The sequence below is a fragment of the Manis pentadactyla genome, chromosome 4 (genome assembly GCF_030020395.1).
Source record: "Manis pentadactyla isolate mManPen7 chromosome 4, mManPen7.hap1, whole genome shotgun sequence".
Taxonomy (NCBI): domain Eukaryota; kingdom Metazoa; phylum Chordata; class Mammalia; order Pholidota; family Manidae; genus Manis; species Manis pentadactyla.
Window position 1 is genome coordinate 96,558,785 of NC_080022.1, and position 27,494 is coordinate 96,586,278.

General features: G+C 36.5%; 1 protein-coding gene across 5 annotated transcripts in view; it reads right to left on the bottom strand.

Moving 5' to 3' along the window:
- Positions 1–27,494, bottom strand: part of MAGI3 (membrane associated guanylate kinase, WW and PDZ domain containing 3) — a 298,231-nt gene that overhangs the window by 28,273 nt on the left and 242,464 nt on the right. For all 5 annotated transcript variants that reach the window (XM_036923409.2, XM_036923408.2, XM_036923411.2 and 2 more), the window contains exons 9-15: positions 16,814–17,002; positions 13,783–14,388; positions 12,524–12,555; positions 10,322–10,478; positions 7,932–8,023; positions 6,083–6,275; positions 4,139–4,327 (exon numbers count right to left, since the gene is read on the bottom strand). In XM_036923409.2, the coding sequence (XP_036779304.2) occupies positions 4,139–4,327; positions 6,083–6,275; positions 7,932–8,023; positions 10,322–10,478; positions 12,524–12,555; positions 13,783–14,388; positions 16,814–17,002 (1,458 nt within the window). The remainder of the gene's footprint in view (positions 1–4,138; positions 4,328–6,082; positions 6,276–7,931; positions 8,024–10,321; positions 10,479–12,523; positions 12,556–13,782; positions 14,389–16,813; positions 17,003–27,494) is intronic.

The following is a 27,494-nucleotide window of genomic DNA, read 5'->3' on the forward strand; positions in this document are numbered from 1 at the left end:
ACCTCAAACCCAAAGACATACAGAGACTAAAAGTGAACGGTTGGAAAAAGATATTTCATGCAAACAATACGGAGAAAAAAAGCAGGTATTGCAGTACTTGTATCAGAAAAAATAGACTTCAAAACAAAGAAAGTAATAAGAAATAAAGAAGGACATTATATAATGCTAACGGGGTCAGTCCAACAAGAGGATATAAGCATTATAAATATCTATGCATCCAACACAGGAGCACCAACATATGTGAAACAAATACTAACTGAATTAAAATGGGAAATAGAATGAAATGCATTTGTTCTAGGAAACTTCAACACACCACTCACTCCAAAGGACAGAACAACCAGACAGAAAATAAGTAAGGAGACAGAGGCACTGAACAACACACTAGAACAGATGGACCTAAGAGACATCTACAGAACTCTACACCCAAAAGTAGCAGGATACACATTCTTCTCAAGTGCACATGGAACATTTTCCACAATAGACCACATACTAGGCAACAAGAAGAGCTTCAGTAAATTCAAAAAGATTGAAATTCTACCAATCAACTTCTCAGATTACAAAGGTATAGAACTAGAAATAAACTGTACAAAGAGACAAAAAGGCTCACAAACATATGGAGACTTAACAACCTGCTCCTAAATAATCAATGTATCAATGACCAGATTTAAAACAGAGATCAGGCAATATATAGAGACAAATGACAACAACAGCACAATGCCCCAACTTCTGTGGGACACAGCGAAGGCAGTATTAAGAGGAAAGTATATAGTAATCCAGGCATATTTAAAGAAGGAAGAACAATCCCAAATGAATAGCCAAAAGTCACAGTTACTGCAACTGGAAAAAGAAGAACAAAAGAGGCCAAAGTTGGCAGAAGGAGGGACATAATAAAGATCAGGGAAGAAATAAATAAAATTGAGAAGAATAAAACAATAGAAAAAAATCAATGAAACCAAGAGCTGGTTCTTTGAGAAAATAAACGAAATAGATAAACCCCTAGTCAGACTTATTAAGAGAAAAAGAGAATCTACACACATCAACAGAATCAGAAATGAGAAGGGAAAAATCACAACAGACACCACAGAAATACAAAGAATTATTAGAGAATACTATGAAAATCTATATGCTAACAAGCTAGATAACCTAGAAGAAATGGACAACTTTCTAGAAAAATACAAGACTGACCAAGGAAGAAACAGAAAATCTAAAAAGACTAATTTCCAGCAATGAAATTGAATCAGTAATCAAAAAACTACCCAAGAACAAAACCCCTGGACCAGATGAATTCACCACTGAATTTTATCAGACATTTAGAGAAGGTATAATACCCATTCTCCTTACAGTTTTCCAAAAAGTAGAAGAAGATGGAATACTTCCAAACCCATTCTATGAAGCCAACATCATCCTAATACCAAAAACAGGCAAAGACCCCACCAAAAAAGAAAATTACAGACCAATATCCCTGATGAACACAGATGCAAAAATACTCAACAAAATATTAGCAAACTGAACTCAAAAATACATCAAGAGGATCATACACCATGATCAAGTGGGATTCATCTCAGGTATGCAAGGATGGTACCACATTTGAAAATCCATCAACATCATCCACCACATCAACAAAAAGAAGGAAAAAAACCACATGATCATCTCCATAGATTCTGAAAAAGCATTTGACAAAATTCAACATCCATTCATGATAAAAACTCTCAACAAAATGGGTATAGAGGGCAAGTACCTCAACATAATAAAGGCCATATTGACAAACCTACAGCCAACATCATACTTAACAGTGAGAAGTGGAAAGCTTTTCACCTGAGACCGAGAACAAGATAGGGATGCCCACTCTCCCTGCTTTTATTCAACATAGTACTGGAGGTCCCAGCCACAGCAATCAGACAAAACAAAGAAATAAAAGGCATCCAGACTGGTAAGGAAGTAGTCAAATTGTCAGTATTTGCAGATGACATGATATTGTACATAAAAAACCCTAAAGACTCCACTCCCAAACTACTAGAACTAATATTTGAATTCAGCAAAGTTTCAGAATACAAAATTAATACACAGAAATCTGTTGCATTCCTATACACTAATGATGAACTAGCAGAAAGAGAAATCAGGAAAACAATTCCATTCACAATTGCATCAAAAAGAATAAAATACCTAGGAATAAATCTAACCAAGGAAGTGAAAGACCTATACCCTAAAAACTACAAGACACTCTTAAGAGAAATTCAAGAGGACACTAACAAATGGAAATTCATCCCATGCTCTTGGGTAGGAAGAACTAATATTGTCAAAATGGCCATCCTGCCTAAAGCAATCTACAGATTCAATGCAATCCCTATCAAAATACTAACAGCATTCTTCAATGAACTGGAGCAAATACTTCTAAAATTCATATGGAACCACAAAAGACCCCAAATAGCCAAAGCAATCCTGAGAAGGAAGAATAAAGTCAGGGGGATCTCACTTCCCAATTTCAAGCTCTACCACAAAGCCACAATAATCTGGTACTAGCACAAGAACAGACCCAAAGACTAGCGGAACATAATAGAGTGTCCAGATATTAACCCAAGCATATATGGTCAATTAATATATGATAAAGGAGCCATGGATATACAATGGGGAAATGACAGCCTCTTCAGCAGCTGGTGTTAGCAAAACTGGACAGCTACAGGGAAGAGAATGAAGCTGGATCATTGTCTAACCCCATACACAAAAGTAAATTCGAAATGGATCAAAGACCTGAATGTAAGTCATGACACCGTAAAACCCTTAGAAAAAAACATAGGCATAAATCTCTTCAACATAAACATGAGCAACTTCTCCATAAACATATCTCCCTGCACAAGGGAAACAAAAGCAAAAATGAACAAGTTAGACTATATCAAGACGAAAAGCTTCTGTACAGCAAAAGACACCACAAATACAACAAAAAGGTATTCTACAGTATGGGAGAATATATTCATAAATGACAGATTCGATAAAGGGTTGACATCCAAAATATATAAAGAGCTCACCCACCTCAACAAACAAAAAGCAAAAATCCAATTAAAAAATGGGCAGAGGATCTGAACAGACACTTCTCCAAAGAAGAAATTCAGATGGCCAACAGACACATGAAAAGATGCTCCATATCGCTAATCATCAGAGAAATGCAGATTAAAACCACAATGAGATATCACCTCACACCAGTTAGGATGGCCGCCATCCAAAACACAAACAACAACTAATGTTGGCAAGGATGTGGAGAAAGGGGAACCCTCTTACACTGCTGGTTGGAATGTAAATTAGTTCAACCATGGTGGAAAGCAGTATGTATGTTCCTCAAAAAACTCAAAATAGAAATACCATTTGACCTAGGAATTCCACTCCTAGGAATTTACCCTAAGAATGCAACAGCCCAGTTTGAAAAAGCCATATGCACCCCTATGTTTATCGCAGCACTATTTACAATAGCCAAGAAATGAAAGCAACCTAAGTGTCCATCAGTAGATGAATGGATAAAGAAGATGTGGTACATATACACAATGGAATATTATTCAGCCGTAAGAACAAAACAAATCCTACCATTTGGAACAACGTGGGTGGAGCTAGAGGGTATTATGCTCAGTGAAATAAGACAGGCAGAGAAAGACAAGTATCAGATGATTTCACTCATCTGTGAAGTATAAGAACAAAAAAAAAACTGAAGGAACAAAACGGCAGCAGACTCACAGAGTCGAGGAATGGACTAACAGTTGCCAAAGGGAAAGGGACTGGGGAGTATCAGTGCGAAGGGAGGGATAAGGGGGAAAAAGGGGCATTACAATTAGCACACATAATGTAAGGGGGGCACGAGGAAGGCAGTATAGCACAGAGAAGACAAGTAGTGATTCTATAGCATCTTACTACGCTGATGGACAGTGACTGTAATGAGTTCTGTGGTGGGGACTTGATAATGGGGAGGAGTCTAGTAATCGTAATGTTCCTCATGTAATTATACATTAATGATACCAAATAAATAAATAATAATAAAAAAGATAATTCTCTAAGGCAATTTATACATAATTCCTAGGAAGTTTCATAAAACCCCAATGGAAGACTCAGAAAAGAGAAATTGCAGGGAGGGACAATAGGATATAGCAGCCCTCACCTCCTGGAGGTGGTTTGCTTTTGGAGGTGAGGATAACAAAACCAAATCCTTCATTTTCTTTTCGGTGCAAGACAACATCATAGGCCTCCTGGGGAGCAGGTCTGCCTGGGACCTCTGCTCGGTTCAGGTACGGAGATCCATTCTGCGTTGCAATGAAGGCTTGAGAGCTGTCATCCTCAGGTTGTTTCTCTATAATAAACATTATCAATTTTGATATTTCTGGAACATCATAATTTTTGATAACTAAAGGGTTTTTGTGCTAAGCCTCTCACAAGAAAATTTAGTTTCTAATAACATGAAGGATAGAAACGCAGACCCCCCATGTGAGCTCTAGATAAAATCTGAGTGCAGATGTTGGTAACAGCAGTCTGTTTAACTTCTTAAACACTCTTCAAGTATATAAGTGGAAAGATACACAATGTTATCTCATTTTAAAGGAAGTTTTTCCAAAGGTTTCATGACATTTCATGGTAAATTCTTCTTGAAATTGTTTAAATTCCAGCAAGGTTTTAACAAAAGTTGGTAATGAGAAACAACCTAATAAACTTCCTTTTAGAATCAACTTTAAATACAATTTTGTGCAGTAACTGACACTTGTGACATCTGAGAGGCCACTGCATCAGGACAGAGATGTTGCCCATTAAAGGTTGAGCACAGTCGGCCATCTAAACAGAATTTGTGTTATAAATGTTTTACAACTGCAGTTTTCTGAGTGATGGTATCAGGAGAGTTAACCATCAGCAGTCACAGCCATCTGCCCCTACTGCCGGCGCCCTCCCAGTATTTAGCAAGCTGTCCACATAATCAGCAAACTCTCCTGGGCACAGATTGGGTCATATGGAATTCCCAGCAAATGGGGTGTTAATCTACACCCTTTTCTCCGATTCAAGTATGATGTCAGAATTTGATAAAGAATGACACAAGTTAGTCCTAATAAATTTTTTTTAAAAAGGCAAATTTTGAGCCACAATTTGACACAAACCATCATTACTAACAACTACAGCACACTCCTGTCAAGGAATATGCACTTGTAAGGTCTCTTTTTGCTCAGAATCTACATGATTCTGGGATTATGTTTTAGGATCTCAATGAAGTGCCACCAATATCCTAATATTAATGAAAAAACACAGGATTTATTTTGGTATAATGCATGGTTAGAGTGAATTAGCTAAATACCTCCAGTAATACCAAACTTCTATGGACCTTCATGAAGCTTTCCAGGAGAGAGTCTACCACTACTTGTACGGCATCACTTTTTTCCTGTATATAGTTATAGTCTGACACCAGTACAACCAAATGGAAGCAACAGTTTTGCATTAAAATCTGTATGCATCTCTAAATGCCTGATATTTACAAAGAGAGACAGGTCTTTACTCTGAATGTTGCAATCAAAAGCACAGTGCCTCATTTTTAAGAGTAACACCAATATTCAGTATGTCACCATTTACTCTTGTCCACTTGGTGCCAGGCAAGCCCTCTTCTAAGTGCCGGGAATACAGCAGATAACTAAATGGATAAATATCCCCAACTTCATGAGGCTTGCACTCTTGTGCTACAGGGTTGTATTGTTTAAATTTTAAAGTGGCAAGAATTCACTTGTAAAAATTCTTATTTAATATTCACAAAGCTATTGATGAGAAAAATGAGAGAGAGATTCATATCCTAGTGTGATGGTTTAGACCTGGGCTCTGTAATTAAACTGCCTGTTTTAATCCTGGCCCTACTACCTACCAGCTATGTGTCTCTCTGGGAATAATTGAAAAACTAGATGGTGACAGTATTTACCTCAGGGAGTTCACATGGCCTTCCACAATGAGGCCTTGGGTCACACCAAATGGATTGTCTAGTACACTATTAAGCAGAATAAAATAACTTGCAAAATCATACAGAAAGTGGACTAAGCCTCTGTTTCTTTCTTATCAGTGCTAGAACAGGTCCACATACCACCACAGAAGATCTTTCTTCTGACGGTTAATAACACGTGGCCATTTCGAGCAGCAGTCGTCATTAGGTCTAAGACTTGTTTGTGTGATTTCCCTTTAACAGGAATCCCATCAATGCACATCAGCTCATCAGCTGCACGGAGCCGACCATCTTTCTCAGCCGCACCCAGAGGAATGATGGCCCCAATGTATATCTGACAGGATAACAAAGTGTAGGTTGGTTTATACAGTCTACTAAGATGGTTAACTAAGTTAAGGACTTCTTAACTCAGTACTGTGCAAACCAACAGATATTTGCAGTTCAACTATGAAAACAGTCATATTTTAGAAAGGTGATGTCATAGAAAGTGACCATTCTCCAAAATGGTGCTTCAACTAACCACACTACTTAATTCTTTCTGGATACTTGGTTGAGTACAAAGAAGATACAAAATACAAAATTGGTCAATAGCTTTAAAAGAACCACTTTCACTTCTATCGCTACAATAAAACAAAAACATTAAACTCATAAAATGCAATACTGTGGAGTACTTTCCTTAAAAGTAAAAGAAGTCTACTGAATGCCATCAGGAAAGATTTTTGTACACACTGTTCACAGCAAGTGGGGTAATTCTTATGATACTCCCATCACATAAAGCTGTCAGTACAAGTTCAATGTATATAACTGAGAAACATTTCTTGTTCCTAAATCTCAACGTAGTGAATGTTTTCGGGGAATACAGTGGCCTGAGGTTCACTTGAATCCAGACAAACGTATCTAGTTCATTCTGTTTGCCAGCAGCTAGAATCCTGTCATTGGGTAATCCTAAATGTTTGGGCTAGTTTCAGAGCTGCTAAAATCTGACATTTAAAAGAAGAGAAAAGTTTCTCCCAAGTTGCTGAAGATAAATTTTTAAAATCTAAGAGAACACTACAAGTAAGTACTGACAAAATAGGAAGCAATAAAACAAAAGTGTATCTACAACTAAGAACAATCAGGGTATCTTATATTTGAATTCTACAAGTCAACCTGCTTTAAGTTTTGTTCTCATAATTTTGTTTTAATCAGTATGACTAATAGAGTACATTTATAATATATAAATCAAACGCTCTATTCAAAAATAGGAAGAAGCCTGTCATTTTAATAGATTATTGCTATTTACCTACCTTCCAAGCATGATAGTAATAGTACACAAAAAACTTTTGTTCTTAAATGCTACAAAGCACATCACTTCTTTGTCATTCAAACTAAGGGCAAAATTGAAAACCCATTACATTTGTTTTCTAAACTAATTTTATGTGAGAATCACATACAAATAAAATTCTAGATTTTAAATGCTTTGCAAACATAACCCTTAGGTTTTCTGGACAGAAGCATTAGTAACTTCATACTTTTCTAGTTTCATAGGTAACAACTGAAATGGCATGCAAAGTACTGGGCATGAAAATATCAACCCACTAATAAGATTAGGTGATATGATATGCACAGGCTCACGCCAACTGTTCTCTGAGCATCCAAAAGATAAGAGTGGTTGTAGTAATAGCACTTTGGAGTATAGGTTTCTTATAGAAAACAAATGTCTTAAAATCTGTTTAACAAAGGCAAAGGGAATAGAAATTTAAAATAAATTTTAAGCACATAAATAAATTAATTACTGTCCAACATACAGCTGACACATTCAGTTTTTGCTTAAGCTACACCATGGTAACAGAGGAATTACCACACTAACAGAAATTCAGTTCTTCTCATTAATGAAACTGTTAGAGAAAACAAAACCGTTAAAAAGGCCAAACACAACAAAAACACCATACTAAATTACCACTTAAAACTTTTAACAGGAACAGCCAAATTCAAAAGTATTTAAACTTACAGATTGGTCAGGTCCATCTCCTCCTAGCACCCTGAAGCCAAACCCTGATTCCTGTTTCCGAAGAAAAACATCCAAATCTTTGGTGTTTGGTGCTAAGGAAAACCAGAAAATATTTAAAAAAATAAAATGAATATTTGATTTATTTTAAAAAGATCAAAATAAGACAAAATTCAATGTTTAGTAGGATAATATAGAGTTCAAGAACTATAACCTCATATATTGGTATGTGAAAATTTATACAAGAGCATAACACTACAAAACGTTCAGTCATAAATCTTTCTTTTGAACTCTGAACAAAATGTATCAACATTGCTTAGGAATATTTACCCCCAATTCCCTGCACATCAATACTACGATATTGAACTCAGAATTATTCAATTTAAATTGATATTTGATAGGAGCAAATTTTTTAAATCAACACTTGGGCAAATCCTAGGAAAAGAGAGCCCATAAAATGCTTTAATTCTACTCCTAAGCAAATACCTTTGTTTCAGAAAAGCATTCCACATGAATTACTTACTTAGCCCAATTTTGCAAAATGATATTTTAGAAGAAAACAAGTAATAGCTAACAGTTACTATTCGCTCCATTTTCTAGCTAGAAAACTGAGGGCCTAACTAACTTGCCAGTTTCACATAGCAGTAAATGGCAGAGCTGAGATTTAAACTCAGCTTGACTTCCAGGGTCCAGGCTCTGAACTCACACTATCCTGTCCCTGAAGCACAGGTCACATTCATCAGAATATTAAATCAGGAAAAAACTTCATGACTAGAATATTACCTCTGGGAAAATATTAATGTTTTTACAAGAAGTATTTGCTAGGAAGGGAAAAGAGAGAAACATGTCAGGGAACTATAGAAAAAGTGAGATACCACAGAGGGTAAATCCTGATAATGTTCCTTAGAAGCAATCTCTTTTGAGAAACACTTCCTATTAGAATCACAGGACTTTAAGACAAAAAGACTCATGTGACCAACTCATTTATTTTATGGGTGAAGCCCAAAGGGATGGAACAGTTTATCCCAATACCATATTAGGCTATGAATGGGAAGTCTGAAGGAGATTCTCCCTAATTGCACTAATTTAAATTATTGCTTTGCTGCGCTTACAACTGGTTTTCATTTTGAAATATGGCCTGGAACTATCAAGACAAAGTTCTGCAATAGGTTAAGTAAGTATGAAGTCAGTTATATATTTCCACTTGTGTACATATTTTCCAAGGCAGATTTAGATCTACTTCTTAAAAACAAATACATTTTAATAGCAAAGAGAAGACAAGTAATGACTCTGTAGCATCTTATTACACTGATGGACAGTGACTGCAATGGAGTGTGTAGGGGGACTTGATAATATGGGTGAAAGTAGTAACCACAATATTGCTCATGTGAAACCTTCCTAAGATTGTATATCAATGATACCTTAATAAAAAAACAAACAAAAAACCAAATATATTTTAAAAATTAAACCTGCTTAAATCTGCAATTTTACTTTGGAAAAGGTTTGGAATCAGTAGGAAGTAAATTATCACACAGATGATTTTCTGCCTTAGGCACTCTCTCTCTCTATCGTCTTCCAGCTGGACTCAAGAGTAAGAAGCTTCCCTCCTTGGTGTCCTCTTCAGACCACACACCCCTCTGATTCATCATCCTTCATAATCCTGCCAGGAAAATCTAAGACACTAATCCAGTAAATTCATTCCTCTAGTTAAAGCCATTCCATGGCTCTCTATCATTGGTGTAACCAGCTCCAGCTTCCTCAGAATGGCAGAACCTGTCCCCACGATCTGCTCCTGTTCTCCCCTCTCGTTTCCCTCACCAACCGCACCCAGCTGAACTGACCTCCTTGCAGAACCCAGGCCACGTGAAGTCAATGCTGAAATGTTATTCCTTCTTTCTTGCCCTTGCATCTATCTCATAAACACCTCTTCACCTCTGAAGACCTGGTGTTAAGGCTTAAATTCCTGTAAGCAGATCTGACACTTTTTACAACCCACAGTGGTAAAACTGACCACTTCCTACTTGGACTCCCAGTTTGTCCAGCCCATCCTTCCATTACTATGAGGCTTATTTGTACACTTATTGGATTACACACTTGTCTTTTCCATTTAGTTTTAATTATCTTTCTGGGTGCAAGGCCTATGTCACCTATTTATCTCTGTATTCCCATTATCTACTATGGTGGTAGGTAGCTTGCAGGCACTTAATACTTGGTTTTGAAAAAAAATGAATGAATGAATGTTGAATGTAAATGGAGGAACCCCAGAGTTATATTAAAATGAGAATAAAGGAGTAACTTTTCAATATGGTTTTGACAGATGGGAAGGTCCCAGTTTAAAAAAATTCAATTTTATTTGGTTGCATGCTCCCCTGAAATATTCCACAACTACTTACGTTTATCTTCATATAAGGTCTTAGACTTCAGGTAGACCTCAGAAGGATCCAATTTAGGGGATCCTGACCTGATAATGCTGGGTGGAAAAGGCATAGGCTGGGGAATGGACTCATTTATGGCCTCCAAACTTCCTGAATTTTCCTTTTTATCTGTGTTCTAAAATAGAAAAGAGTCTTATTTAGTATTTTTAAAAAATTAGATGATTGGTTAGTTCATAAAACTTGTCTGAACCAGGTCAGTCAACTGATTACAGTTATACAGGTGGCAGGGTCAAAGCCACGGCATGTTTGTCTTACAGGAATCCACTTTCATAGCCATGTCTATTTGGCTAAAAAATATTTAACTTAAATTAGAAAAACTTTATAATGATGTCAACTGAAGGGCCTTAATTAGTCCTGTGTTTAAGCAATCTTACCCTTCTCTCCACCAAGATACAAACTGATTTTAAGGCAACCAATAGGAAACAACACAAGGCAGCATTTCTAAGAAAAGCAAAAGGGATACTCTGGGAGAGCCTTAGCAGTTCCCCACTCACTGAATTTAATTCCCAGTGAAGATGTTTAAGATAATAATCCAAGAAAACGGAATGGGAAGTGTTAACTCCAATTGAGATTATAAAGATGAAAACCATGAAAACCCTGTACAGCCAATACAAATGTATGAAGGAAAAATGCTCCACACCAGTCAGCCAGATGAGGAAAAACAGAGTAGCATTATTTTCATATTTTTCCCAATCAGATAGAACTTTCCCAAAAACGGAGCCAAGCAAAACAACTTCTTTAATAAAATTTAAAACATGAAGTCCAATAAATACCCTAAGGAAATAAATAGGGTTTTGAGAATGGCTTGTTACTCTGCTTTACTGTTAGGAGAGGGAGATTATAGGTTTTTGTGAAAAAAAATTAATGCTGACCAGAATGCAGGAGAGCAGCTTTTCCGGGAACAATGAGGGGACAGTCACTACAAATGTGCCACAGGGGCCTTAACTGCCCCAGACTCAGCCAGTCAGATGGCAGGAAAATAAAAGCAGCCTGACTATCTCACTGTCACATGTCCTGGGACTGTCAGAGCAGTGAGAGGCCATCAGTCATAAGGCATTAGGGTCACATGGCCACACTGGCATCCATTATGAAATAAATATGTTAGCACAGGAGTTAAAAATGACTACCAGAGAAGCCAGAGAAGTATAGAAAAATGCAGTGCAATTTTAACTGAATAGGCACAAACAATTTCTGTTCACACTATACCTAATTAGTATAGTCCAACAAAGTGCATACTGTTTCCTTCTTTTGATCCATAAAACAGCAAATTTGCAAATGGTCCTATTTGGTGAGCTAGAAAGATTTAATCCATTTAGTATCTGATGGTATTTCCCTTAGTAGCCTGTGGTTTATATTTATGGAAGACCATCTTTCAAGTGTGAGATGACAGACTCCAAATCAAGCAAATTAACTAAATTAGGATTTTTTATGTAATTGTCTTTAGATTCATATCCACAATTGTGGATACTCAAGTAGCTACACATGTGCACCCAGCTCAGTTTCTTTCAGAGCATTACTTGGTGTCCCCCCTTTTAGGGTCTTATTCTCTGTACAGGTCCTTAAAAAGGCTACTCAGTTATTCAGAAGAATGTCAAAGGAAACACTGTTTCCAGTCTGACAGTCTATCACCTTGATAACAAGCAAATTGAGGACAGAGGCCTCCAATTAATCTAGAAAGTCTGGTTTAGTCCTAATGTAAGAAGGTTATCTAAATGTGGGTATTTACAGTCCCCACGAAATTAAGTGAAGGTACCACATCTTTTCTTTGGGCATCAGGGAGCAGATGTAACAGTTTATCATCTGCCTTAACTAACATTTAGCTGCATCTTAGTCTTGCTCCTCTGAAACACAAAGTACAAGGAGTCCCAAGCAGGCACTTTAATGTGTGCATATTTTATTTCTTAGAGGATAGGATTAGTGGTAGAATGGGCCTCCAGTGTTCCTCCACTAGAAATACTTAACCAGAACGCACGCCTCCTCTGTAGGGCCTGTTTTCTAATGCACACATATCCCCAAGTCTGTGATACAAGCCCAGGGCAGTAAGCTTCCTGACTTCTCCCAGTCGGTATCCCCCTGCAGTGAGGTGCTCTTACAGGAGGGTGTGTGGCATCTCTCCAGCTGTGTATGAGAAGAAGCATTTGAGGATGACTGTATACTCACCATTTTGGCAGTTTTACTTGGTGAAGGAGGACCTTAAAAAAAAACGAGCCAAATTTTAAAAACAGAGGAAGCATTCAGAGATCACAAATACTGCTAATGTTAATGATAAAATCAGCTTCAATTTTTCGTAGGTTTGTAAATTCTATGTCCAATGTCTCCTATGTGCCAGGCATAAATATTATCACACTTTATGTTTATGACAATCCTAAGGCATAATGTTACTACCATTTTATAGATACAGTAAACAAAGGCTCAAATAGATACCATTACTTTCTCACACCGCATAATAAACAGAAAGCAAGGCAGGAAACTGACATCAAACTGTCTGATACAAAACCCGCTATCTTTGGTGTACTCGCCGGAGCCCTGGGTCACTCTCCGCACTTGCCTGGAGATCCTCACCTTACTCTGAGCATATTCTACCGAATCATGCAGAGAAGAAACAAAAACAGTGCAAAGAAATGAGAATAATGAAAAATGCCCCAGTGAAGTTCAGCTGCTCATCTGCTTCAAAAATGAAAAGTAAAAGCCAGAGAGAGAAGTGTGAAGGGCTACATTTTATTCCTTAAAATACTAATCATTCATTTCATGAGAAAGCCCATTAAGATGCAGTTTTTTCATCAGTCCTTAGAACTGGTTTTAAGTCTGGGAGCAGTTCAAGCCAGCTGATGACCTTGGAAAATAAAAATTTTATTTCCCTCACATGAGCACTGTGGGGTTTAATCAACATTTATGTACAGATACTAAAGCTAAAGATAAAAGCTTTATGAACACAAGCCATCATGATTGCTTTTACAGAACAGATTAACACACCGTCCAACAATTTGCTTATTCACAGAGATGCTAGCTCTTTCAAACATCCTTGGTATATTACAGAGGTCCAGGAGAAGTACCACTGGCTAAAAGAGTCAATTTCTATTATTGTCATCAACAGAGAAAATGAATTAAGAGGATATATTTCATTTGAAGCAGCACAATGTTAGGACTTTCTCTAATCATTAAAGCCATAAATCAGATTTTAAAAAGAATATAGAGGGAAAGAAACCCATAATGACACCAGTGGAACCAATAATGACTAAAAAAGCTGCTGCAAAAGATAGTGCTGATGGAAGCAGTCAGACAGAACCCTAAGGAAAATGCACAGTAATTACCAGTTGGATCTGCTAGGAAAAGAGATTTTCTGATCTGCAGGAAGGACAATTAACAGATATAAATGCATGAGAAATGAAGGCTTTCCTCCTTGTTATGCTTTTACTTACCTCCTCTTAAGATAAGCAATGGTACATCTGCACCTACTGGAAACTGCTTTAGCACCTCGACCACTTGGAGATGTGTTAAATTCTGCACATTTTGATGGTAAATTTCCTTAATTATATCCCCTTTCTGTAGGCCTTGACACCACTGACTATCCAATATCATTTTCACCTTCTGTCCAGTTGGGCTGTCAGCAATTGCAAACCCAAAACCTTTTGGGCCCTTAACGAGAGGGACAGCCACTAGTTCAGGCTGGGAGCTGCCTGATGATGCCATGGATGCTCTCTGCTCACTTGGATCTGATGGTCCATTGAGACGATCACTCAACAGGGTATGTCCCGATTTTCCATTCTGGTCCAGTACCAGTGCTCCTGACTTAAAATCCTGAGTGTTCATGCGAGTCTCTCCCTTGGTTAATGATTGTCCATTGACAACAGGTGTAGCAGCAACAATGTCCACAATAGGATCTTCACTGTCATCAGGAAGTGGATAACCACGACATAGAGTGAGGCTTACATGCTGATTGACAGGTACCAACTGAAACATCTGGACAACATCTGCATGAGTGTGACCAAGGACACAGCTGCCATTTATATCTACAATAACATCACCTGGTAAAACACAATCATGTTAAAAATATTAACGCCACTAAATAAGTTAATTTTTTGTTGTGGGGGGAGACAAAAATAACTTACACTTAACATCTAAATTTGAATTCTGGAAACCTCTTACTGTTCATTAACTCCTTCAAAGATAGATTTCAAACATAGATATGTCATTCCCTCTTCTGTTACACCTCTCTAAAAAGAATATATAAATGTATAATATCTTAATTATCTTTGTAGCAAAGAGTTATGACCTCAAGCTCAAGTAAGTCATTTAAAAACTAACTGCAAATTCATATTATTATTGTTAGTATATCCTCTGAGTCATACCTAAGTGGCCATACTAAGCTAGGTACGCTGTTGTAGGTACTCAGTATGGAGGAGTAAATAACTTCAATCTTTAAATATCACCTTATTTCTTGATTCTAAGAAGCCATTAATTATCATGCACTTAAAAATTCATTTCTAGTTTGAAAAAACACAGGGCCTAAGTTTAGAATAATGTTACAAATATATTTTCTTTAATGCACCATTCATTTTGTAGAGATTTTCAATTTACTGTAATTCAGGTTTCAAAAGTGAAACAAGAAACAAAAAATCAGCACAAGTAAAGATCATATTATTTAAGACATTGAAAAGTCAGCTAAATTAATCCTTTTAAAATCTGGTTTTGCTTTCCTGATTTTACATTATTATGACCACTTTGATTGCAGACTCATTACGACTTGACATTCATTGGTTGTGTTTTTTCTTAATGCAGCCTTAATTTTTAATATGTGTCCTCTGATGTTTCACCCATTTGCTGCCTTTATTTGAATATGATTATTTAAAAGGTTATTGCCTAATAAAGGTGCTTTAATTTGTTCTGATTGCAAGTAGGCTTTAAAAAATCAATATGAATAATATTTAAAAACAAATGTTAGTCTGTTGGAAATTTGTTTCATAATCTAAGAAGATAGAGAAATTAGACTAATTAGAAACAAAGTTTTGATTTTTCCTCCTCTGGTTAACATTCCCAGAATTTTCATGGAAGTATTATACTGCTCTGCAAATTAAATAATGGTTTTAGAGAAATCTGAATCTATATTATAAAATCTTGACAGCATATACAGTAGCTATGAAATGGGTTTCATGGACAAAATGCTCAAAAAGTCAAAATTGAGAACTTAAAAAAAACTTACTATTAATTTTATCTCTAGAGTTTGTTAATTTTATCGAGTAATAAAGATGAGCTGGAAATAATTTTCTTTATAAAATATACCTTTTGATTATTTTAAGTTTTCTTGTTTTAAGTTTCTATCACCTAAATGGGAAAGCATAATATGAGAGATTCCATATCTTAACTTTAAGTGATATCTGCCATCGAAAGTACTACGGTAGATGAATTGTCCAAATGGGCACATATTTACATGGTATGTGATAAGAGAGGATTAGAAAAGTCTAGCAAACAGTGTGAGAAGCAACCTCAGTGAAATACTAAAATCTTTCTTGAAAAATGTGCTTAAACCCCCCTCATAATTAGTAACTAGTCTTGAACTTCTCATTCCCTCAGCCATAAACAATGTCAGCCACATAAAAATATCTAACAATTACCAAATAAAAACTATATAAAAGACAAATTTATACAATTCTGTAAAAATCTGTGTTTACAATTCTTAAAATGACAGTTTAATTTTACTAATAACCAGTGAGACTAAGAAAGAAAAAACAAAATAAAAACTTGGGGAAAAACTATGAGATATAACCACATGTTCAGTATCACTATAAATATCACAGTGGGTCATTTTTCAAAAAAGATTATAGGAAAATGTTTGATAGCTCCAAAAGCACCCTACCTAATCAAAGAAAATCAACCAATCAAATACATTTCTAAGATGGCTAATAAATCTTCAGCTTAGTGCAGCCAAGTTATTTCAAAATTATACAAACTATTAAAAAAATTGATTGAATTTAATGTTTTCTTTAAGTTTCCACTTACTTATAAAAATGGCCTTCCCTTAAAACTAGTACACACTTAGAGGATAAACTATTTTAATACAGGTATCTCCATCTTTAGTTGTATAATTTAGTCTTCTCTCTTTATATATGTAACTTATATAATTTATATATTTTTATAATATTTATTCAAGTATTGGCTATATATTATGTATGATTTACATATTTATATTACATATATTTATACATCATACATAATATATATTATGTATACAAAGAGAAAGCTAAATTATACAATTGAAGAGGGAGATTCCTGTATTAAAATAGTTTATCCTTTAAATAAATATATAAATCATATATAACATATACATATATGTAAATACATATTTACTATATATATATATATAAATTACACATATATATTTCATAAAACATTTTCACTATAATTCTTGCTCTGGTATCACTATTCTTCAAGTAATTCTGAAAAATTTGTTACCTGGTGCAATTTTCCCATCTTGAGCTGCAGGACCATCTTTTAGCACATTTTTCACTTGTAGGAACTCATCGGGCCTATCTCCACCAATAATAGTAAAACCAAATCCCATTGTGCTTTTTTTCAATGATGCTCGAATAAGGATACCTTTAAGCTGGGATGGATCTCGAGTAAAGTGTGATTTTTCCATATCTGTGCCAAAAATGAGAAATGCTTTTGAAAATAAAAATAATGATAAGGAATATAGCCCTAAAGCTAATTTTCAGGATGATCTATATAATTTAAATATAACAAACCTTAACAGAATGAAAATTAAGAGAGAATCTAATGCTATGCAACATAATTTGAATTCACAAACTAAATTTCTGGGGAAAAAAAGCTTAGCTAATGAATCATTTCTCTCTTATGGGACTGTTCCGCGTTACCTGAAAGGTAAAAGCATCGACCTTACCTCCCCCTCGCTGCCGTGTGAGTCCTTTCTGTGATGCACCTGAGGGGTGACCTTATTAAATTCCTGAACATCTCGGACACTCACTCAGCTGCCCACTTCACCTGAATAAGCATCTACTGAGCTCTACAAAGAAAACAGTGTACTGGGAAGATGAAGGGAACTGTCATTAACTTAGGAAGAATATATTGAGAACTTTTTATAATTCACAGTTCAGGCTTTCTGCAGCCTTAATTTATAGCTGATGAAAGAAGTGAATCCCTGAACTATAAGTAAATAGCTTCATGTGTCTTTCCCTTTCACTGATATTCTGGGAAGGAAAAAAACCATGTCTCCACAGAATTTCCTAACATGATCCTAGTACTAAAAGTGACCCATATTTGCAGGTAACCTTCTCTTGCCCAGAACCTTTTTTCTCTCTCTCCAATCATGGCTACCTGAGGGCGCTTTTGAGAACCATGAGAAGATCAAATTGTACAGATTTATAATTTACAAAGCATCGTTTAAAAGAGCTTTTTAAAGATGGTTTAAAATTTTCTGCCAAATATTTAAGTTTCATTGAAATATAATCACATAAGATAGAATTCAGCCATTTTAAGTGTACAAGTCAATTTAATTTTAAGAAATCTAATTTTAGGAAATTTTCTCCACCCACCAGACCCTCAACCAAAAGAAATCCCTCTGCCCATTAGTAGTCACTCTGCATCTCTCTCCAACTTTCACTCACACCCTAGTCTTGGGCAATCACTAATTTACTTTCTGTCTATAGATTTGCCCAATCTGGACACTTGGTATAAATGAAATCATATATTATGTGGTCCTTTAGAATGGTTTCCCTAGAAATGTTTTTGAGGTTTATCTCTGTTGTAGGATGTGTCAGTACTTTATTCCTTTTTATTACAAATAATATTTGACTAATGGATATATCACATTTTATTTATACATTTATCAATTGATGGACATTTGGGTTGTTTCTATGCTTTGGCTACTCTGAATAACACTGCCATGAACATTCATGTACAAGGTTTTTTGCAGCATATATTTTCATTCCTTTTAGATATATACTAGGAGTGGAATTACAGCAGTGGCCATAAACTCATAACTATGTTTAACATTTTGAAGAATTTCCAAACTTTTCCCAAGTGGCTGTGCTGTTTTACTTTTCCACCAATGTAACTGCTGACTTCCATGATGTCTGAGGGTTCCAAATTCTCTAAAGCCTTGCCAACACCTGTTATTGTCTGTCTCTTTGGTTATAGCCATTCTAGTGGGTGTGGAGTGATATCTCATTTTGGTTTGATGTCCGTTTCCCTAGTGTCTTAAATTAACAAGGGTGACATTTCATACTTAGTTCACACTCAGCACAAGTGTCAAGCCCAGAGTTATTTGTGTCTATCTGCTGCTGTCCCTCTTAGCAAAGTGTTCTGAACAAAGGTATGCATTAAAGCTTGTTGTCAGAGAAGAGCAATCCTTGAGCCACCCCATGTGGTTGTATAGGTTGTGCACTATGTAAATAGCTCCCTCTAGAGGTAGGGCTGCCTAAAAATACTCACAAAGGCAGGTTTGGTGGGGTGTAGGTCTACTCTATTTGGTATGTTCTTCCCAGGTTTACTGATCTCTTACAAATAAAAGCACTTGACACTAAAACAAAAACAAAAACAAAAAAAGACAAAAAACCCACAACAAAGTTCTAGCCATTTTGTGCATCTCAAAATAGAGGATTAAACTCCAACAGCACTGGATCTGCCACAGTAAATACTATTTTTGTGAGGCTCCTCAGACTTTGGCCAGTCCGCCTGCCCATGGTGGTACCTTTATGCATTGCTGAGTTTTTGTTGAGTCTCTGACATTCAAACCAGCACCCTGTCTCTGAACAAAATACTACTTAAAAAATATTATTTAATTGACACATTCAAAGCCCATTCAGTTATGTAAATTGATTATGATTGCCCACTGGTGTCACCTACCAGACTGTGGATAAGATCATTTGTTTAATGACCATGTTCTTAGGTATTTGAATATCTTTCATGAAATGTAACTTTCTTGTTTTATGTCAAATATTGAGATATTTCTGATTAGTTATCTCATGCTCTACTACCAACAAATTTTGCAGTAACACTGGCTTCTGAGGGCTAAACTAGAAAATCAGCATATAACAGATGAGCAAACTCCAAGATGTTCAAACAGTGAAAGGGGAGGGACAGTTCTGGTTAACACCAAACTATAGCAAGTATTAAAACAGCCAAAGCCAATTAGAAATTCGTCAGAGGTAGGTCTTATCAGAGTTAAACGCAGAAGTGAGAATAGAAAGGCACAGTGAAACTGTCTTTAAGTCTAATAATCCCAAAGTCTAATAATCCCATTGTTGCCTCAATTTTAAAACAGGGATAATGGTACCTAATTCATGGGATTGTTACTAGGGATTAAACTAGGTGATGCATAGAAAGCATAGGGAACAGTGCCTGACAAATAGTAAGTGCTCAAATGTAGATGAGCACAAACACATACATGCTATCTAAGGAAGTAGGTTCCCTGGCTCACAAACTTGAGTACTTTTGTCCCTGTGGCAAGTATATCCAGATGGATGCATCAGACAATTATAACTTGACACCATCAAGACATCTGAACAGGGAAAATAACTTTGCAGAGATTATTTTGAGCTTTAAATGAGATGAGATGATGTATGTGAAGTATACAGTTCACTACCTGTTCAGTATCTTAGTAAATGGAAGCCATTATGCTTTAATGACTAGCATAACTTCCATCACTTCCAGAAAGCCTTTCTTGCCATCCTACATGCAGATTTAATTTCTTTCTTCTTTGTTCTAACACTACTGTATATTTATTTCATATTCTACTAAAATTACATGTCTATTTCCCTGCCTAAATTGTGAGCTGCTGACAGACAGGTGCTGAGTCATTACTTTCCTTTTAATGCCCAGTTCTAGGAGAGTGCAAGGTTATCTAAATTAGTAAAACACATCATCCTTGCTCTCAGGGAGCTTAGAGTTTCTAAGAGAGAGATTTCTCTTGGTGAGACAGGGACCATGGGCTTAGACAGAGTAGGGTGAGGGCCTCCGGAAAAAGCAAGGCAAGAAATTTACAGTCAAAGCAACGTAACAATGTAAAGTCCCTATCAAAACTCTGTGTCCAGAAAAAAAAAAAAACTCTGTGTCCAGCATTATGCAAAGTCAAGGTCACAATAATTCTCTAGGGTAAAGATACTAGACTAGGAATATAGACATCTTCAGTGAGATCAGTTAGAGGTCAAAAGACCAGAAGCAACTTGGCCTGGAATGTTTGAGTGTTCCGCAAGGGTATCAGCATAACCCGTGACTTCACTGTAAACAGCCCTGGCAAACAGACAACAACCCAGCCCACCATGAGGGCAGGGCTGGTGGTACAAGGCCACAGCCTAAGCCCTCAGTTCCCCAAAATCCTGTACTGTCTATAAATCCTCTAGACAATGTACCACCCTGGGACTCCCTTGTCCCCTCCTGGCGTGAGCCAGGAGCTCTGTCCTCCCACTTTATCTCTAAACAAAAACCTATACCTGGCTCTCGTACTTTGAGTGCTTGTGAAGCTCATTCTTCAGCTTCATGAACAAGAACCCCGGCATCACTGGTATGTGCCATGGAGGACATGGGCATTCAGGAGCTACACGTTTTAATGCAAAAAACTCTGAATTTAAACCGCAGTAAAACTAGGTTCAATTCTGGCTTGATACTCACTATGATTCTAAAGCAAAAGGCTTAATCTTAACTAGAGTATCAGTTTCCTTATGTGTAAATGGGGATTCATGTTTCTCTCCAGTGAATGTCCTCTGTCTATCCTCTTTCAGTCAAAAACTAGAAAAACAGTTGGCTACACACAGTCTCCACTTCTGCATCTCCCTTTCCCTCTTTGTTCTAATGCACTTTATTTTATACTCCACTAGTTCTTGCTAGTGTGACAATGATCTCCATATTGTCAAATCCAATGTACACTTCGCAATTTTCACTTTCCTTGACTTTTCAGCAACATGTGACACAAATACTCAAGTACTTTTTGAAACTCATTTCTGCTCATGGCTGCTTACCCCCTACAACCTCATCTCTTGTTACTATCCTACAAATACCCTATATTTCAGCCATTCCAATCTGCTCTACATCTCCTAGACTAGCATTTCATGCATCTACGGTTTATGCATTCTGTTCCTTCATACCTGATATGCCTTCTTGCTCCTCTACATTTTTATCTGTCTGATTTAACCCTTCCTGATACTTCAAGACACACTCAAATGTGTCCTCTGCTTTAAAAGTTTCCCCCAACCCTTTGACTCTCTCCACCAAAGCAGAGTTGAGCACCCCCTCCTTTATGCTACCAATGTACACTGTATGTATCTACTAACAATGAGAGCTAATATTTATTGGTCACCACTTGCCAGATACAATTGTAAGTACTTTACATGTAGAGGTAAGTACTATTATTATTCCTATTTTATAGATGAGGAAACAGAGACACAAAGAGTTTAGGAAACTCATCCAAGGTTACACATTTGAGATTCAAAACTGCTCCACCCCCTGCACATTTAACTACTATTCTAGGATGGCACCTATCACCATATATTGTAACCTTTCATTTCCTATGTTAGACTGAGAACTCTTAGAGGCAAGATATCAAATGATTACTCCTAATCATTTTTTCAATGTATCTAGCAAAGCACTGGGCATAGATTAGGTGCTCAAAAATATTTTTTAAACTTAAAATGTTGGCTAAGTCAAATGCAAAACTTAAGGGAGGGGACTATGTTTTTGAAGAGTAGCTATAAGAAGGAACTGTTTCTTTCATGAGCTATAGCTGGGAGGAAGTCTACTCAATTACTACAATACGACCACATAGACCCTGGTTGTTAATGACAAATGGAGGAAGAAGGGAGGATGGGGAGGGATAAGTAGAATGCAAGAAATTCCTGGTAAGCTTTTTCAAAACACATGGCTAGGCTCATCAAAATATAAGGACTTCTATATTTCTTTTTCGTGATTTATTTTTTTCTTCCCTTTTCTTCTTTATTAAGATATCATTGATATACAATGTTATGAAGGATTCATGGGAGCAACAATGTGGTTACTATATTCACCCATATTATCAAGTGCCCCCCTCACACCCTATGGCAGTCACTGTCCATCAGCATAGTAAGATGCTATAGAGTCACTACTTGTCTTCTCTGTACTATACTGCCTTCACCGTGCACCCCCCTACATTATGTGTACTTAACATAATACTCATTAATTCTCTTCTCCTTACCTCCACACTCCCTTTCCTTATGGTAACCACTAGTCCCTTCTTGGAGTTTGAGTCTGCTGCTGCTTTGTTCCTTCAGTTTTGCCTTGTTATCCACAAATGAGTGAAATCGTTTGGTACTTGTCTTTCTCTACATGGCTTATTTCATTGAGCATAATACCCTCTAGTTTCATCCATGTTGTTGCAAATGGCAGGATTTATTTTCTCCTTATGGTGAAATAGTATTCCATTGTGTATTCCATGTACTACCTGTTCTTTATCCATTCATCTACTGACGGACACTAAGGTTGCATCCATGTCTTGGCTATTGTAAATAGTTATGTGATAAACATAGGGGTACATATGTCTTTTTATTTTATTTTAATTAAAAAATTACTTTATTTTATTTTCTTTTTAATTTTTTAATATATTTTTTATTTTATTGGTATCATTAATATACACTTACATGAACAACATTGTGGTTACTAGATTCCCCCCATTATCAACTCCCCACTACATACCCCATTAGTCACTGTCCATCAGCATAGGAAGATGCTATAGAATCACTACTTGTCTTCTCTGTGCTATAGTGCCTTCCCCATGCCCCCCCAATACATTATGTGTGCTAATCATAATGCCCCTTTTCCACCTTATCCCTCCCTTCCCACCCATCTTCCCCAGTCCCTTTCCCTTTGGTAACTGTTAGTTCATTCTTGGGTTCTATGAGTCTGCTGCTGTTTTGTTCCTTCAGTTTTTGCTTTGTTCTTATACTCCACAGAAGAGGAAATCATTTGATACTTGTCTTTCTCCACGTGGCTTACTTCACTGGGCATAATATCCTCTAGCTCCATGCATGTTGCTGCAAATGGTAGGATTTGTTTTCTTCTTATGGCTGAATAATATTCCATTGTGTATATATACCACATCTTCTTTATCCATTCATCTACTGATGGACACTTAGGTTGCTTCCATTTCTTGGCTATTGTAAATAGTGCTGCGATAAACATAGGGGTGCATATGGCTTTTTCAAACTGGACTCCTGTGTTCTTAGGGTAAATTCCTAGGAGTGGAATTCCTGGGTCAAATGGTATTTCTATTTTGAGTTTTTTGAGGCACCTCCATACTGCTTTCCACAAAGGTTGAACTAATTTACACTCCCACCAGCAGTGTAGGAGGGTTCCCCTTTCTCCACAACCTCGCCAACATTTGTTGTTGTTTGTCTTTTGGATGTTGGCCAACCTAACAGGTGTGAGATGATATCTTATTGTGGTTTTAATTTACATTTCTCTGATGATTAGCAAAGTGAAGCATCTTTTCATGTGCCTGTTGGCCATTTGAATTTCTTCTTTGGAGAAGTGTCTGTTCAGATCCTCTGCCCATTTTTTAATTGGTTATTTGCTTTTTTTTGTTTATTGAGGTGTGTGAGCTCTTTGTATATTTTGGATATAAACCTCTTATCAGATGTGTCATTTATGAACATATCCTCCCATACTGTAGGATGTCTTTTTATTCTACTGATGGTGTTTTTGCTGTACAGAAGCTTTTTAGTTTGAATAATCGCACTTGTTCATTTTTACTTTTGTATCTTGCATGGGGAGATGTGTTCATGAAGTTGCTCATGTTTATATTCAAGAGAGTTTTGCCTATATTATCTTCTAAGAGATTTATGGTTTCATGACCCACATTCAGTTCTTTGATCCATTTCAAGTTTACTTTTGTGTATGGGGTTAGATAATGATCCAGTTTCATTCTCTTACATGCAGCTGTCCAGTTTTGCCAACACCAGCTGTTGAAGAGGCTGTCATTTCCCCATTGTATATCCATGGCTCCTTTATCATGTATTAATTGACCATATAAGCTTGGGTTACTATCTGGGCTCTATTCTACTCCACTGGTCTGTGGCTCTGTTCTTGTGCCAGTACCAAATTGTCTTGATTACTGTGGCTTTGTAGTAGAACTTGAGGTTGGGAAGCGAGATCCCCGCCCTGCTTTATTCTTTGTCAGGATTGCTTTGGCTATTCGGGGTCTTTTGTGGTTCCATGTGAATTTTAGAACTATTCATTCCACTTCATTGAAAAATGCTATTGGTATTTTGATAGGGATTGCATTGAATCTTTAGATTGATTTAGGCAGGTGGTCATTTTAACAATATTAATTCTTCCTACCCAAGAGCACGGGATGAATTTCCATTTATTAGTATCCTCTCTAATTTCTTTTAGGACTGTCTTGTAGTTTTCAGGGCATAGGTCTTTCACTTCCTTGGTAAGGTATATTCTTCTTCTTGATTCTAGGTATTTTATTCTTTTTGATGCAACTGTGAATGGAATTGTTTTCCTGATTTCTCTTTCTGTTAGTTCATTGTTAGTGTATAGGAGTGCAACAGATTTCTGTGTATTAATTTTGTATCCTGAAAGTTTGCTGAATTCACAGTACTTCTAGTAGTCTGGGAGTGGATTCTTTAGGGTTTTTTATGTACAATATCATGTCATCTGCAAGCAGTGACAGTTTGATTTCTTCCTTACCAGTCAGGATGCCTTTTATTTATTTATTTTGTCTGATTGCCATGGCTAGGGCCTCCAGTACTATGTTGAATGAAAGCAGGGAAAGTGGGCATCCTTGTCTTGTTCCCACTCTTACAGGAAAAGCTTTCAGCTTCTCACTGTTAAGTATGATGTTGGCTCTGGGTCTGTCATATATGGCCTTTATTATGTTGAGGTACTTGCCCTCTATACACATTTTGTTGAGAGTTTTTATCATGAATGGATGTTGAATTTTGTCAAATGCTTTTTCAGCATTTATGGAGATGATCTTGTGGTTTTTGTCCTTCTTTTTGTTGATGTGGTGGATGATGTTGATGGATTTTCAAATGTTGTACCATCCTTGCATCCCTGGGATGAATCCCACTTGATCATGGTGTATGTTCCTCTTGATGTATTTTTGAATTCGGTTTGCTAATATTTTGTTGAGTATTTTTGCATCTATGTTCCTCAGGGAAATTGGTCTGTAGATTTCTTTTTTTGTGGTTTCTTTGCCCGTTTTTGGCATTAGAATGATGTTGGCTTCATAGAATGAGTTTGGAAGTATTCCCTCCTCTTTTATTTTTTGGAAAACTTTAAGGAAAATGGGTATTATGTCTTCTCTAAATGTCTGATAAAATTCAGTGGTGAGTCTTAATCTGGCCCAGGAGTTTTGTTCTTGGGTAGTTTTTTGATTACCAATTCAATTTCTTTGCTGGTAATTGGTCTGTTTAGATTTTCTGTTTCTTCCTTGGTCAGTCTTGGAAGGTTGTATTTTTCTAGGAAGTTGCCCATTTCTTCTAGGTTTTCCAGCTTGTTAGCATATAGATTTTCATAGTATTCTCTAATAATTTTTTGTATTTCTGTGGGGTCTATCATGATTTTACACTTCTCATTTCTGATTCTGTTTATGTGTGTAGATTCTCTTTTTCTCTTAAAAAGTCTGGCTAGGGGCTTATCTATTTTGTTTATTTTCTCAAAAGAACCAGCTCTTGGTTTCATTGATTTTTTTTCTATTGTTTTATTCTTCTCAATTTTATTTATTTATTCTCTGATCTTTATTATGTCCCTCCTTCTGCTGACTTTGGGCCTCATTTGTTCTGCTTTTTCCAATTTCAATAATTGTTACTTTAGACTATTCATTTGGAATTGTTCTTCCTTCTTTAAATAGGCCTGGATTGCTATATATCTTCCTCTTAGAACTACCTTCTCTGCTTCCCACTGAAGTTGAGGCTTTTTACTGTTGTTGTCATTTGTCTCCATATATTGCTTGATCTCTATTTTAATTTGGTCATTGATCCATTGATTATTTAGGAGCATGTTGTTGAGCCTCCATGTGTTTGTGAGCCTTTTTGTTTTCTTTGTACAATTTATTTCTAGTTTCATACCCTTGTGTTCTGAGAAGTTGGATGGTACAACTTCAATCTTTTTGAATTTACTGAGGCTCTTTTTTGTGGCCTAGTATGTGGTCTATTCTGGAGAATGATCCATGTGCACTTGAGAAGAATGTGTATCCTGCTGCTTTTCGGTGTAGAGTTCTGTAGATGTCTGTTAGGTCCTTCTGTTCTAATGTGTTGTTCAATTCCTCTATCTTCTTACTTATTTTCTGCCTTGTTGATCTGTCCTTTGGAGTGACTGGACTGTTGAAGTCTTCTAGAATGAATGCATTACATTCTATTTCCCATTTTAATTCTGTTAGTATTTGTTTCACATATGTAGGTGCTCCTGTGTTGCGTGCATAGATATTTATAATGGTTAAATCCTCTTGTTGGATTGACCCCTTTATCATTATGTAATGTCCCTCATTGTCTTTAGTGACTTTCTTTGTTTTGAAGTCTGTTTTGTCTGATAGAAGTACTGCAACACTTGCTTTTTTCTCTCTATTAGTTGCATGAAAGATCTTTTTCCATCCCTTCACTTTTAGTCTGTGTATGTTTTTGGGTTTGAAGTGATTCTCTTGGAGGCAGCATGTATTTGGGTCTTGTTTTTTATCCATTCAGTGACTCTATGACTTTTGATTGGTGCATTTAAACCATTTACATTTAGGGTGATTATGGATACGTATGTACTTACTGCCATTCCAGGCTTTAGATTCGTGGTAACTTCCTTACTATCTAAGAGTCTAACTTAACTAAATTAGTATGCTATTACAAACACAATCTAAAGGTTCTTTCTTTTTTTATCCCCTCCTTTTCTTCTGCTTCCATTCTTTATATATTAGGTATCATATTCTGTACTCTTTGTCTATCCCTTTATATTACCTCTGGTGACAGCTATTTAACCTTAGGAACACTTCCATCTATAGCAGTCCCTCCAAAATACACTGTAGAGATGGTTTGTGGGAGCCAATCTCTCAGCTTTTGCTTATCTGAAAATTGTTTAATCCCTCCTTTAAATTTAAATGATAATCTTGGTTCCAGGGGTTCTGCTTCATTTCATTAAATCCATCATGCCACTC